The sequence below is a fragment of the Eriocheir sinensis genome, chromosome 9, assembly GCF_024679095.1.
Source record: "Eriocheir sinensis breed Jianghai 21 chromosome 9, ASM2467909v1, whole genome shotgun sequence".
Taxonomy (NCBI): Eukaryota; Metazoa; Arthropoda; class Malacostraca; order Decapoda; family Varunidae; genus Eriocheir; species Eriocheir sinensis.
The window spans coordinates 10052527-10066450 of NC_066517.1; the positions used below are offsets into that span (position 1 = coordinate 10052527).

Sequence of the window (13924 nt, forward strand, 5' to 3'; positions counted from 1 at the left end):
CGTACAGTGACTGACCAAAGCCAGCAGCGGTAACTCCTTGATGTCACGGCGCGCAAAGCTTGGTGGGGTTGTGTTGTGTGCAGCAGCAACCAACTTCTTGGGTAGCTACACCTGAGGCAACCGACTACCTTCGTGTGGCTGGCGGGCCGCTGTTCATGGCATGAAGTTAATGTTATTCTTACCATGGTGTCCAGTGTGTCCTTCTCTACCAGAGACTCGGCGGAAACCTTCACTGTGACGCCCCTTCGTCTGTCTGACTTATGGTAGTGTGACTGTTAACTACCAGCATGAGTCTTCCCACAATGATCACGATGGTTATACTTGTGTGTCTTGAGATGCTGAATATTTGGGTCGAGTCGTCATGAATATTCACCATTTGCAAGACTTCTGTGGGGGTGTTTAATTAAAGGGATGTGCTGTCAGGAGGACGGTGAGTTGAGGTACTGAAGGGATTGCTAACACCTCTCACCACTACCCCAACTCCAGCTGTCCTCCATGACACTTGTTACCCTACACACCACACTTCACTGTGTCTTTGATCTTGTACTCTTTTTAAATGACACCAAAAACAGGATTAAAGGTACTTTTTTTTTTTACTACTTACTCATGAAATACAATTAAATATGAAGTGGATTATAAGGAAACTTTTTCACTTCCACTTGAGACGTGTGTGTTGCAAGCCGTGGGTGCATGTTGCTTCCCTGCCTGGTGATGAGTGTTGCACGTGTTGCGTAGCCCCACATCTGCTGCCCTAGCCTAGTGTGTGTCGCCTGGATGGAGTCTGAGCCTGATGAGTCAGTCACTGTTTGTCATGCATGCGTAAGGTCTTGAACCTCAACTAACTAACTAACTAACTTAAGCTTTTAAATATGATAATGTGTAAAACAAAAATCATAAACCCGAGTATCATAAAGCTGTATGTAGCCTTGGTTTGAGTCTTGATGATAAAGAGTCTAATATCTAGGCAGAACAAGGACCTGCCTCCTCCAGAGTCTGCCCGTGCCCTCCCCCTGCCACCCCTGCTGCCTGATTGACGCCCTCCCTCCCCCAGGCCTCCGAGACATCCTCAAGTCGTGGCAAGAGATGTGCAACGAGATCTCACAAAAATCCTACGACTACCTCGACTACCGCGACCACCACTTTGACACCGACCTGGAGGTGTTCGCCGCCAGCGTGCGCGAGCTGCTGCGTCGCATCCACATCATGGTGGAGAAGGAGCACGAGGAGATCTGGGAGACACCAATGGCCTACAAGATGCTGGCCAGGTGTGGCTCTCCTGGACGTAGCGTAGTGTCTCTCGTAGTGATTTAGGGGTGGGAGGCTGGCTATGTCTTGGTGGCGTTGAGATAGGATATTAACCCAACATTTTTCCTTCAGTGTCATATAATAGCAACTGTCATTTATTCATGGACTTCTTTAGGCCCATTAACATAAATTTTTCTCCTATGAAGGTTTAGTTATGGGACATTTTGGCAGTACAGGCTGATATTGATTTTCAGGTGCATATTTAAATCATCCAATCAACCTCCTCTTTGTGAAACTAGAAATATGTCCCATCATTCTGAAAGGCTGAGATGTTATTGATATGTAGACTTCCCTAGATCCATTGATATTAATTCTGCACCTTTTTCAATAGTCATAATCATTTAATCTGATATATATGTTAGATGAATACACGATACCTCTACATCTACAACTGTGTGTCCTTCACCAACCATCACACTCGGCCTGACGGTCCCCACGGCAGGTTTGAGAAGATCGCCGTGGTGGTGCCGCAGCTGGACGTGGAGGGCAAGTACCGCCGGATCCTGGCGCGCTTCCACCAGGAGCTGGAGAAGGTGTCCCGCATCTACTGCCGCCAGTGTGAGAGTCCACCCCAGCTGCGCGGCCTCCCTCCTGTGGCTGGTGAGGGGAAGATGTGCAGTGTTAGAGGCTCCTGCCCAATAAGTTTAACCATGAATACATAAGTCTTATTACTATATTATGTATCCTTTCTCTTCAAGAAACTTTACCCCAAACAGGAAAGATTCAATGGGCCCGGAGTCTGTTTCTGCACCTGGAGGAGCCCATGATGTTCTTCAAGGACCATCCGGTGCTGCTCAAGATGCCGGAGGGGAAGGAGGCGGTGAAGAAGTACAACCGCATTGGCAGGATGCTGGTGCAGTATGAGCTGGCCTATTACGATGCCTGGAGGAAGCAGAGTGTGAGTGGGATAGAATAAAAACTAGTCGATAAGGAAAGTTAACTAGACAGTGATGTAGGAAGATGGTATTTTTTACTTGCCGGCAAAGTAAGTAGGTGTCAAGAATCTGTGAACCGTTCCCACAGATGAATGACATCCAGAAGTCGCTGCGCTGCACGCTGGTGGTGCGGCGGCCAGACACAGAAGAGCTCTACGTCAACTGGGACCCGAGGATCTCCACGCTGCTGCACGAGGCCACCAAGATCCAGCAGCTGGGCTTTGACGTGCCGTACATGACACAGCTGCTCCTCAATAGGGCGCCGCTGCTGCTCAAAAAGAGGGACATGGTCAAGGTGAGGGATGCGCAGAGATTTGGTATTTGGACTAAGGGCAGCCTTATTATTTCCCTCAGTAATCAGTGGTAGTTTAATGATCTGTGATAAAGATGATCCTGAATACAAATCAAAATGAGGTACATAGTGTTGTGTTTCCAGCACCTGTTGAATGAGCACATCCGAGTGTTGGGCAAGGTGAGCAAGAGCCTGACGCCACTGCTGGTGCCTCACGTCACCAAGCTGAAGGAGGCGCTGGACCCCCTGCAGACCAGCCTCACCTGGTCCTCCATCCAGGCCCACAGCTACTTTGACCAGGTGTTCCAGGCGGTCAGGGCCTTTGAGGTGCTCATCGACAGGTCAGTCACAACACAACCCTTGCAGTCTCTCGCCTTATGATAGTTTTATGTCAGTGTTTATCTGTTGTAATCTCTGACGCCATTTACTTTATGAAATTCTCCCTCTCATGGTTTTTGTGGTAAGAGAATCCATCATTCAGTTTATAAATCTCACACATTGTTCTCTCTCTCTCTCTCTCTCTCTCTCTCTCTCTCTCTCTCTCTCTCTCTCTCTCTCTCTCTCTCTCTCTCTCTCTCTCTCTCTCTCTCTCTCTCTCTCTCTCTCTCTCTCTCTCTCTCTCTCTCTCTCTCTCTCTCTCTCTCTCTCTCTCTCTCTCTCTCTCTCTCTCTCTCTCTCTCTTTTATTTTTTATGTGCTGCCCATAGTTCTGAAAGGCTCTCACGAGGGTCCAGGTTTTGAGTGGCTGCGTTTCCAACCGTAACTTTCATCCGTAACTTTTGTGCAGAGTGAACGACATCTTCCACCACCGCATGGAGGGAGTGCTCGCGGCCATGTCCAGCGTGAAGCTCTACGTGCTGCCCGACACGGCACCCTGGATGCTGGACCTCTTCGTGCACAACACCTGGCTCACCTGTTGCCAAGCCGCCCAGGTGAGAACAGGAAACACCTTCATCTTCACTATTGCCGATTGCCAAGTGTTCCTCTTACAGTACACTTTTTTACACCTCAAACTCCCTCTGTGCTCCTCTCATTTATTATACTTTTGCTAATATTATCAAACTATGCCTTCAAATGTTTATAATCTTTTACTTCTGTATTCACAAAACAACCCTGTATCCTTATGTCATTTATTATACTTTTGCTAATATTATCAAACTATGCCTTCAAATGTTCATAATCTTTTACTTCTGTATTCACAAAACAACCCTGTATCCTTATCTCATTTATTGTACTTTTGCTAATATTATCAAAACTATGCCTTCAAATGTTTGTAATCTTTTACTTCTGTATTCACAAAACAACCCTGTATCCTTATCTCATTTATTGTACTTTTGCTAATATTATCAAAACTATGCCTTCAAATGTTTATAATCTTTTACTTCTGTGTATGCAAAACAACCCTGTATCCTTATCTCATTTATTGTACTTTTGCTAATATTATCAAAACTATGCCTTCAAATGTTTGTAATCTTTTACTTCTGTATTCACAAAACAACCCTGTATCCTTCTCATTTATTATACTTTTGCTAATATTATCAAACTATGCCTTCAAATGTTTATAATCTTTTACTTCTGTATTCACAAAACAACCCTGTATCCTTATCTCATTTATTATACTTTTGCTAATATTATCAAACTATGCCTTCAAATGTTTATAATCTTTTACTTCTGTATTCACAAAACAACCCTGTGTCCTTCTCATTTTTGCATTTATTCACTAATCTTATCAAATTTACTTATACCTTCAACCATTTACAATCTTTTAACTCCACATTTGTAATCCAGCCACTCTATACTTTTCTCATTTCCAGCTTCAGCCTCTAGTATACCCTCAACCATTTACAATTCTTCAACTCATCATTTGCTTAACATCACACAAAAATACTCCACACCCAGTCCTTTATATATATACTAAGCTACTTTTTACTTCCTTTCTGTGGAGCTGAACAGTCGCGCAGTGTGGTGGTGGAGGATGCAGTGCTGGAGCTGATAGGTTGGTGTGGTGTGGGTGGGTGGGAGGGGGGGGGGGCAGGCAGACCACTACAGCGTCCTCACGGCTGATGATCTTGATGATGCCACAGACTTGGATGACTCGCGCTCAGGTCAGTTCTTGTGGTTTAGTTTTGTTTGATGGGAATTGGTTGGAAAAGTAAGAGGGCTAGATATATTAATGCCCTTTTATGCAATTTACTTTACTTTTGTTTAGTGAGAATGTGTAGGAAAAGTAGGAAAACCAGACTTACTAATGCCTTTTGTAACATTTTTCTAATTCTGGTCAAGTATATAGCTTTCTTAAAGCCAGCTATTCATTCTAGAGACATTAACCTTACTATCCCTGCAAGTATTTGTTAGAAACTCACCCAAACTATTACTCTAGAGATATTAACCTTACTTTCCCCCGTGAATATTTGTTAACAGCTCCCTAAACCAACACTGTAGGAATATAAACCATAATTTCCACTAAATATTTGTTAACAGCTCCCTAAACCAACACTGTAGGAATATAAACCATAATTTCCCCCGTGAATATTTGTTAACAACTCCCTAAACCAACACTGTAGGAATATAAACCATAACTTCCACTAAATATTTGTTAGAAGCTCCCTAAACCAACACTGTAGGAATATAAACCATAATTTCCACTAAATATTTGTTAACAGCTCCCTAAACCAACACTGTTGGAATATAAACCATAATTTCCACTAAATATTTGTTAACAGCTCCCTAAACCAACACTGTTGGAATATAAACCATAATTTCCACTAAATATTTGTTAACAGCTCCCTAAACCAACACTGTAGGAATATAAACCATAATTTCCGCTAAATATTTGTTAGACACTCCCTAAACCAACACTGTAGGAATATAAACCATAATTTCCACTAAATATTTGTTAGAAGCTCCCTAAAACACTATGATATCATTTTTGTCCATTACGTGAAGTTTCTCAAATATTTCATGGCATAAGCTTCAGGAATTCTCACGGCCACAATTTGAACTGTCCACAAACACGCCTCCACAGTGTCGTCAGGCGGAGGGTCGTCGCGCCGCAGCCCTGTACCTGCAGCGGAGGGGCCGTTTGCTGCCACACTGGAGCTGCCCTCAAAGACCCTCACACCGCAGGAAAAGGCCGCAAGGAAGAAAAGGGAGATGCGGGAAAAAGTAAGAATTGATCACTCTAACTTACATAAGTATTTTGAAGGGGTAGTTAGTTCTGTGATTTTAGTAGTAAGGTTTTTAGCCACTTTCAATGTACAATTTTTTATGTCATATTCTCTCATAGGATTGTTTGCAAGGAATTGGATTTCTTATTGTCTAGCGACCTCTGAAGGCATTTTCACCATATGCTTTACTGTATTTCTTACTGTGCAAAATTAGTGGTGTGTTTTTAGTACCAGTATGATAATAACTTTTATGTATATTTTCTGATGTGTTCTTTCACAGAGTTTTCTACAAGGGAATGGCCATTTCTTATTGTCCTGATGCCTCACTCTACTTCTTATTTCCATCTCCAATTTCTGTTTCTTTCCTTCTAATGGTCCTCACAGATTGCTTCTTTGTCCTACTTCCCCTTTGTTCTTCCACCTTCACCAACATCACCATCACCAGCATTCACCCAACACTCACTCGATCTCGTGCAGGTGGAGGTGGCGGCCAGGGACCTTCGCCGGGCATACCACAGGAGGGTGCTGGACGTGTTGATCAAGTCCGTCAAGGGTGCACTTGACTCCATCCGCCGCCACACCTCCATCAATAACCCACGCGGCCAAGGTATTGCGGTGGACATTCTTAGGAGATACACTGTTCTTTAGTTGATTTAAATGTCATAGTGCACTGTTTTGTATGTGAGTTGCCAAGGTATTGCAGGGGACATTCTTAGGAGATACACTGTTCTTTAGTTGATTTAAATGTCATTGTGCACTGTTTTGTATGTGAGTTGCCAAGGTATTGCGGTGGACATTCTTAGGAGATACACTGTTCTTTAGTTGATTTAAATGTCATGGTGCACTGTTTTGTATGTGAGTTGCCAAGGTATTGCAGGGGACATTCTTAGGAGATACACTGTTCTTTAGTTGATTTAAATGTCATGGTGCACTGTTTTGTATGTGAGTTGCCAAGGTATTGCGGTGGACATTCTTAGGAGATACACTGTTCTTTAGTTGATTTAAATGTCATGGTGCACTGTTTTGTGTGTGAGTTGCCAAGGTATTGCAGGGGACATTCTTAGGAGATACACTGTTCTTTAGTTGATTTGAATGTCATGGTGCACTGTTTTGTATGTGAGTTCTGTGGCATGACTCTTTTGTTCTTTAGTGAATGGCAGTTGTTGAACCCATGAATTTTTGCCCCTCCAAAGTCCTTACAATAATAAGGGTGAAGTTAGTGTAAATAAGACTAATGGTGCCATGTTTGTTTGAGGTTAATTGTTGTGGTACACTGTTTTATATTTGACTTCTGTGCCAGTAGTCCATTGTTCTTTAGTAAATAGCAGTAGCAGAACCCATGATATTGTTGTCCCTCTCCAGAATCCTTTCAACAATGAGGGTGAGAATAATGTAAATACCTTGCCTCTGACCTCTTGTTCTTTTATTCTTTTGTTAGAGCAGCGTATAGTTACCTTTTTTGTTGCTGTTTATGTTTTCGTACCCTTAAGCTGCCTTCCTTGATGTAGAAAAAGAAGTAGAAAAGACTAATAGTGCCGTGGCCTTACCAGGTGACACTCCCGGGCGGGGACGAGGGCCAATTCAGCCAGAGAATCCAGGGGTGGCACTGGTGGAGCTGAGTGCCTCCCTGGTGTCCCCCGGCGTGCAGGTGACCCCGAGTCTCAGCGAGGTGCAGGAGGCCATCAACAAGGTGGCCAAAATCATCCTGTCCACGGCTATGGGGGTGTCACAGTGGGTGCGCTGCCGGAAGGAGGACGTGAGTACAACGGACACAGTTACACACACATGCTTTCAGGTCTTTGCATCATAGAAATACTCTTTTGGCACCACTTTCTGCCACATATTGATTCTTTACAAATAGATTGTGTTTTATCATATATACACATAGATAATGGAAAAAATAGGAATACAAATCACACTTTAGAAACATCCCTAAACTATACCTACATCTTCTCAGGCCCAGATTATCCTATACGCCAAGCATGCCATGGCGTAGGGCCCCAAGCACTGAGGGGCCCACAAAACCTGATAGACCCGACCCATAATTGGGCCCCCACATAATGGAAATCCCGGAAATGCCTGTAGCCTCAGGGAGATCAGTATGCTTCGTTGGACTGTTGATCGACATTTTTTTTTTTAAATAAATAAATAGATAAAATAAAGGTGAAAACTTGTTTGTGTTGGCAACACAAGTCAACAGTGCTTGCAATTTCTTTGAACTTGTGCAGGAATTATATGCATATTCAGTTGGATCAACAAAGCGCTGGAATTTACTAACAAAGGGATTGTCACCTAATGAAAATGGTAGAATTCTAACCCTAAAAACATTATCTTCCACACGTTGGCATTTCCATTCTGAATCAGTGAAAGCACTGCACTTAAACTACTCTAGCATCTATGGTATGTTAAATGAAATTGCAGACAATGAGGAACTAAAAGGAGATGCTCGACTTGCTGCATCAGTTTTTGCAGAGAATATGTGCCTTCTTGAAAATGCATTTATGTGTGTTCTTTGGAACAAGATCCTCCAGCGCTTTCAGAAAGCTAGTACTCTTCTCCAAAGCACAAATATTGATATCAACATGGCTGTATCATTGTTTCTATCACTTGAAAGTTTTGTTGCTGAGCTTCGTGGTCAATTTGATGAACTGGAGAATGATGCAAAAAATCTCATGGAAAATGTTCAGCAAGTATATGTATCGGAAAAGGTACGGAAGAGAAGACGGCGGCGTCAAGCTGATGATTCTGCTGAACCTGATGCAGATCTTCAAGATGCACAAAAATTCCCTGTACAGAGTTTTGTTGTCATCATTGACAAGTTGTAAGTTTAGCTCAACGTCGCCAGGCTTATCACAAGATATCTGACGACTTTGCCTTTATCAAGTCATTGAGGGAGAATGATACTGCACAGCTGAGAGTTGAGAGCTGACTTGGTGAAAAAATACATCAATGACTTGGAACCCCACTGCGAGGATGAATTTGTAACATTCTCAGAATTTGTAACCCATTTGAAGTTGGATCGTGATCCTCCTGTCCTGCTAAAATACTTAAGGAAGAATCCAGTTGTAGAGTCAACATTTGCCAATGTTTCAACTGATCTGCGACTGTTCTTAACATTACCAGTCACAGTCTGTGAAGGTGAACATTCATTTTCCAAACTGTCTTTGATCAAAAACAGATTTCGTTCAACAATGACTCAAAAACGACTGAATGCTTTGTCTGTTGTGTCAATTGAAAATGATGTCACCTCCTCAATGACATTTGAAACCATAATTGAACGGTTTTCACAAGAGAAGTCAAGAAAACGGGCATTGGTGTAGCTGCTATAGTTACCTATGTACATAAGTATGGTATGTATGCTGCTAATACAGAATATAAAGAAAATAAAGATGATGACAATCTGTATTAAATATATTGTATCATTAATTCATTCTGTTTCAATAAAATATGAAATTGTCCAGATCTTGCCTAATTTATTCAAGGGGAGGGCCCCAAACTGTGGGTGGCGTAGGGCCCAATGCAAGCTTAATCCGGCCCTGCATCTTCTTCCATTCTGATTCTTTGCAAACAATTCATATACATACTTGTTTTAAGTACTCTTTTGTAAATATTAGCTATTTTACTTAATCAGTGTGTGGGTGGTGTTATTAGGTACTTTGCTTTAAAACTAATATTGATATAACTAATGTGAGCTAATGCCATCTCTGTCTGCAGGCTGGTGAACCCCTGAGGAAGAATGAAGGGACGGCCGGCTCTCGGAAGGGTTGGAAGATCAGGGAGGAGGTGCTGGAGGTGCCCGCCATGCCCAAGAACTACTACACTCACGTCTACGAGAGCAAGGACGTCTCCAAGATCATGAGTCAGATGGCCAACTCCTTCCAGTCCACCAAGAATGTTAGTGAGGGAGGCTGTGAATGGTGCGGTGAAGTGTTGGCATCTAGAAAAAGAGAGAATGTTGGGAGAGGTCTCTGGCATGATAACTAACTAGCTAATGGGGATCATATGTCTGGGGGTGCGTCGCTACACTCACTCGCTGCTTATACTCCTACTGGTTTTCCTGACATTTTTTCCTTTTTTCCTTTTATCGTTTTTGTCTAATATGAGTTTTGCAGATCATTATTCAAATTCATCTACCCTCTATCCAACTTTTCTTTCTGTATACATTAATTATTTACTGCAAACATTTATCGATATCCAAGTCTCACTTTTTTCAGCACCTAGCTCACTTCAATACTTCAGTAACATACCAGTTGGTCCTCTTAATCATTTGCCAACACATTCATTTAATCTCATCACTGGCTACACACCTTCAACAAACCTCTAAAACCCTTCCTTCATCCTGCCAGTATTTAACTTACTTCAATACTTCAGTAACATACCAGTTGGTCCTCTTAATCATTTGCCAACACATTCATTTAATCTCATCACTGGCTACACACCTTCAACAAACCTCTAAAACCCTTCCTTCATCCTGCCAGTACTTAACTTACTTCAATACTTCAATACTCTACCACCTGGTCTTCTTAACCCATCCACTGCTATTGGCACAGATTTGGCTTTCACTGGTAGCCTGGTAACATATACTCCCAGGTCTTTCTCTGCCTCTATGGTGGATAGTGGAGTAGTTTCCCATGTGGTATTGGTATGCTGGATATCCCCTCCCAAAGTGCAGGACTTTACATTTTTCTTCATTGAATTATAGCAGCCACTTTTTGCTCCATACCTGTTGCTTGGTGATGTCTTCTTGTAGGAAATATGCATTTGCCAGCACATTCATTTAACCTCATCACTGGCTACACACCTTCAACAAACCCCTAAGACCTTTTATCTCGGCAGGAGCTTCACAACACCTTCAGCACCTGGGACAAGTATCATCACCTCTGGCGCGTGGACAAGGAGACTGCCATAAGGGAGTTCATCGCCAGCACTCCGACCCTGCAGGACTACGACAGGACCCTCAGGAGCTACGTACTGCTCGACAAACAGATCAAGAGTGAGCCAAGTCGCTACAGGGTTGGAGCACTGGCTGTCAATACTGGTGAGTGGTGGTGGTGGTGGGTGTTGGTGAGCATTGGTGGTGGGTGTTGGTGATCGTTGTTGGTGGGCGTTGGTGAGTGTTGGTGGTGATTCTTGGCTCAGTGAACTTGACGATGTGAGATGATGAGAAGGTGAGTTTTTAGCATCTAGAAAGCGAGAGGATGAGAGGTAGAGACTGTTAGGAAAGGCCCTCAGACTGTAGGGGACTAATAATGGCTGATGATGACTATTATGATGGTAAAATATGATAAAACTTGCAGATTCATAGACCTTGTATTGATTGTTTTAAAGTTTTTAGCATCTAGAGAGAGAGAAGGAGGGAGGTAGAGAATGTTAGGAAAGGCCCTTAGAATACAATAGACTAATAATAGCTGATGATTATAATGATGAGGGTATATAATAAAACTTGCAAAATCATAGACCATCTATTGATTGTTGTATTAATTGTATGTGAACCTAGGGATGTCAGAGTCAGCATTCATCTCTGTTTTGACACATCCCAACAGACCAGCTGAAGAAGGCCCTGGTGGTGGAGGCAAGTCTCTGGGTGGACAAGTACGGCGAGGCGCTCAAGACCACTTACATGAAGGAGATGGAGCGGCTCTTCGCACAGCTGACCGAGCTCTCCCGCCGCCTGGAGCGTCCACTCAAAGACCTCGATGATATCAAAGGAGCCATTGACATCCTGCGCAAGACCCGGGACCTTGAACTGGATATGGACGATGCAATTGACCCAATAGAGGTAAGGGTCAACTGGTGCATGTATGGCTGACAGTTTTTTTTTTTCGTAATGGACTAGAGAGCTTCATTGGTTGTACGTTATGCAAAGAAGTATTTTTTTTACAGCAAAGGAAATGGCTCAAGGGCAAAAAAAAGAAAACTAATGAAAAAAAGCCCGCATGAAAAAAAGCCTAAATGAACAACTTTTAATACATAACTGATCTCTAGTTATTTTTTCTTTATTTTTACATGTATGTTATAAGCACATCATCTCTTCAAAGTTTGGGACATGGTTAAGTGCTTGTAGAAGTGTGATCGGAATTTTTTATAGAGATGATATTGTAGTGTATAAAGATGCATGCAGATACAGTAGAGCCCCATTTAGCGCGAGAATTAGGTGGATGAACACAGTCGCGCTAACTGAATTCGTGCTAATTGAATAAAGTAACCAATATGAAAAAAATTATTTGGTGCACACATGGGTCTGACTTTTGGGTTTGATAATTACTTAAAATAATCACTCACATTAAAAAAACAACCCTACGATTGGCTGAGCTCTGGAAACACGCTTGTGGTTCTCTGGGAGTCCGATGACGTCATCGCCGGTGCTCACCTGGTCAGCGGCCTCGCTGCCTTAAGGCAGTATCACACTGGCCGTTTTCTTCTAACCATTGTGGCTACTGGCAACGCCTGTGTGCCCATCCGGGAGTGAGTTGTCGGTTCATCGTAACCTGGTGTCACACTGAGCCCTTTTCTTCCCACCGCGTTGGCGGCAGCTTGGACAACTGGCAAATCCAAATTTTCACGGCCAAGGTCAGTTGCCCGTATCCACATCCTTCTTCTTCTTCTTCTTCTTTTGACCTGTGACACTTTGTATTGCTTCTTAGGTCCTCTTCCTTTCGTTCCTCTTTTCTTCTTTTTCACTTATACACACTTTTCTTTTCAGTATTACAACGTAAACAAAGCACTTGCCCTGTATCAACATGGCGTCGTCTGCTAAAGTAAGGGCTCTAGCGGCTTGTGCCGTGCATCATGGCGGCTTGGTGCAATTTTCAAAATTCAGTCATGGTGGCTGTTCGCGCTAACTGAGGCTTTCGCACTGATTAATTTTTTTCTTGGTAGATTGTGGCTCGCGCTAATTGTGGTTCGCGCTAATTGATCTCGCGCTAAGTGGGGCTCTACTGTATTTATTAAAGAATGCACTCTATCAATTGCCGTGATGTTATGCCTCTTCCAGGAGTCGTTTGGTCTGCTGGTGAAGTACGAGCTGGGTCTGAGCCAGGAGGAGGCGGAGCGCGTGGACAACCTGCGCTTCACGTGGCAGAAGGTGTTGGCGCAGGCGGTGGAGGTGCAGAACTTGCTGTCCCGCGTCCAGCCGTACTTTAGGTGAGAAACACAGCTTTTTGTGTCCCCTTGACCCCCCCCTCCCATGGCCCTTCTGCACTTGACTTTCTACTTTCTACTGTCCAAATCCTATCTGCAAGAGTTATCCAGCATCTTCATTCCTTCATCCCTGCCACTGGTTCACTCTGGAGCAGCCTCTCTTCACCTGTATTTCATCCTGCCTACGACTTGACCTCCTTGATGTTTCTCCACCCGCAATTGACATGTCTTTTGGCCATTCATCTGTACTTCTTTTTATAGGGGCGGTGTTTAGCAGACTTTATTATTTTTATTTATTTTTGCCCTTGAGCTTCTTCCTTTACTGTAAAAAAAAAGAAAAAGATGACTCACTTGTATCCATACAAGTTCATTTTCAGAGTAAATTTATCTTCCTCTTGATCCAACATTCACTCCTTTGGTTAATGAGGGAGTCATTATCAGTAATCTCCTCCCAAAATTGACCTTACTTTTGGCCACTCCTCTTAACTCTTTCTATAGGAGCAGTGATTTATGGGCTTTTTTTTCATTAGTTTTCTTATTTTTTTGCCCTTAAGCTGTTTACTGTAAAAAATAAAATAAATAAATAAATAAATCATCGCCCCGTCTCGTGTGTAGGAATGAGTTGATCCATAACGTGGCCCAATTCAAGAAGGACTGCAGCAAGTTTGTGCATGACTACCGCGGGACGGGCCCAATGGTGCCAGGCCTGGACCCAAGGGATGCCTCGGACAGACTCATCATTGCACAGGTGGGTTATGTTTCACTAGACTTAGACACCAATACCAACCAACACCAATACCAACACCAATACCATTACCAACTCCAACACCAACACCAATACCAACACCAATACCATTACCAACTCCAACACCAACACCAATATCAACACCAACACCAATACCATTACCAACTCCAACACCAACACCAATACCAACACCAACACCAAAACCAAAACCAAAACCAATACCAAAACCAAATCCAACACCAACTCCAACACCAACACCAATAACGACACCAATACGTACCAACACCAACACCAATACCAACACCAATACCATTACCAACTCCAACACCAATACCAACTCC

General features: G+C 43.1%; 1 protein-coding gene across 1 annotated transcript in view; it reads left to right on the top strand.

Annotated features, from left to right (window-relative positions):
- LOC126996277 (dynein axonemal heavy chain 5-like) overlaps positions 1-13924 on the top strand; it is a 106552-nt gene that overhangs the window by 54385 nt on the left and 38243 nt on the right. The window contains exons 13-27 of the mRNA XM_050856654.1: positions 1052-1265; positions 1748-1905; positions 2022-2203; positions 2329-2535; positions 2677-2873; positions 3319-3463; positions 4528-4636; positions 5557-5696; positions 6176-6305; positions 7249-7454; positions 9413-9592; positions 10535-10736; positions 11242-11477; positions 12693-12841; positions 13454-13586. Coding sequence (XP_050712611.1) covers positions 1052-1265; positions 1748-1905; positions 2022-2203; positions 2329-2535; positions 2677-2873; positions 3319-3463; positions 4528-4636; positions 5557-5696; positions 6176-6305; positions 7249-7454; positions 9413-9592; positions 10535-10736; positions 11242-11477; positions 12693-12841; positions 13454-13586 — 2588 coding nt within the window. The remainder of the gene's footprint in view (positions 1-1051; positions 1266-1747; positions 1906-2021; positions 2204-2328; positions 2536-2676; positions 2874-3318; positions 3464-4527; positions 4637-5556; positions 5697-6175; positions 6306-7248; positions 7455-9412; positions 9593-10534; positions 10737-11241; positions 11478-12692; positions 12842-13453; positions 13587-13924) is intronic.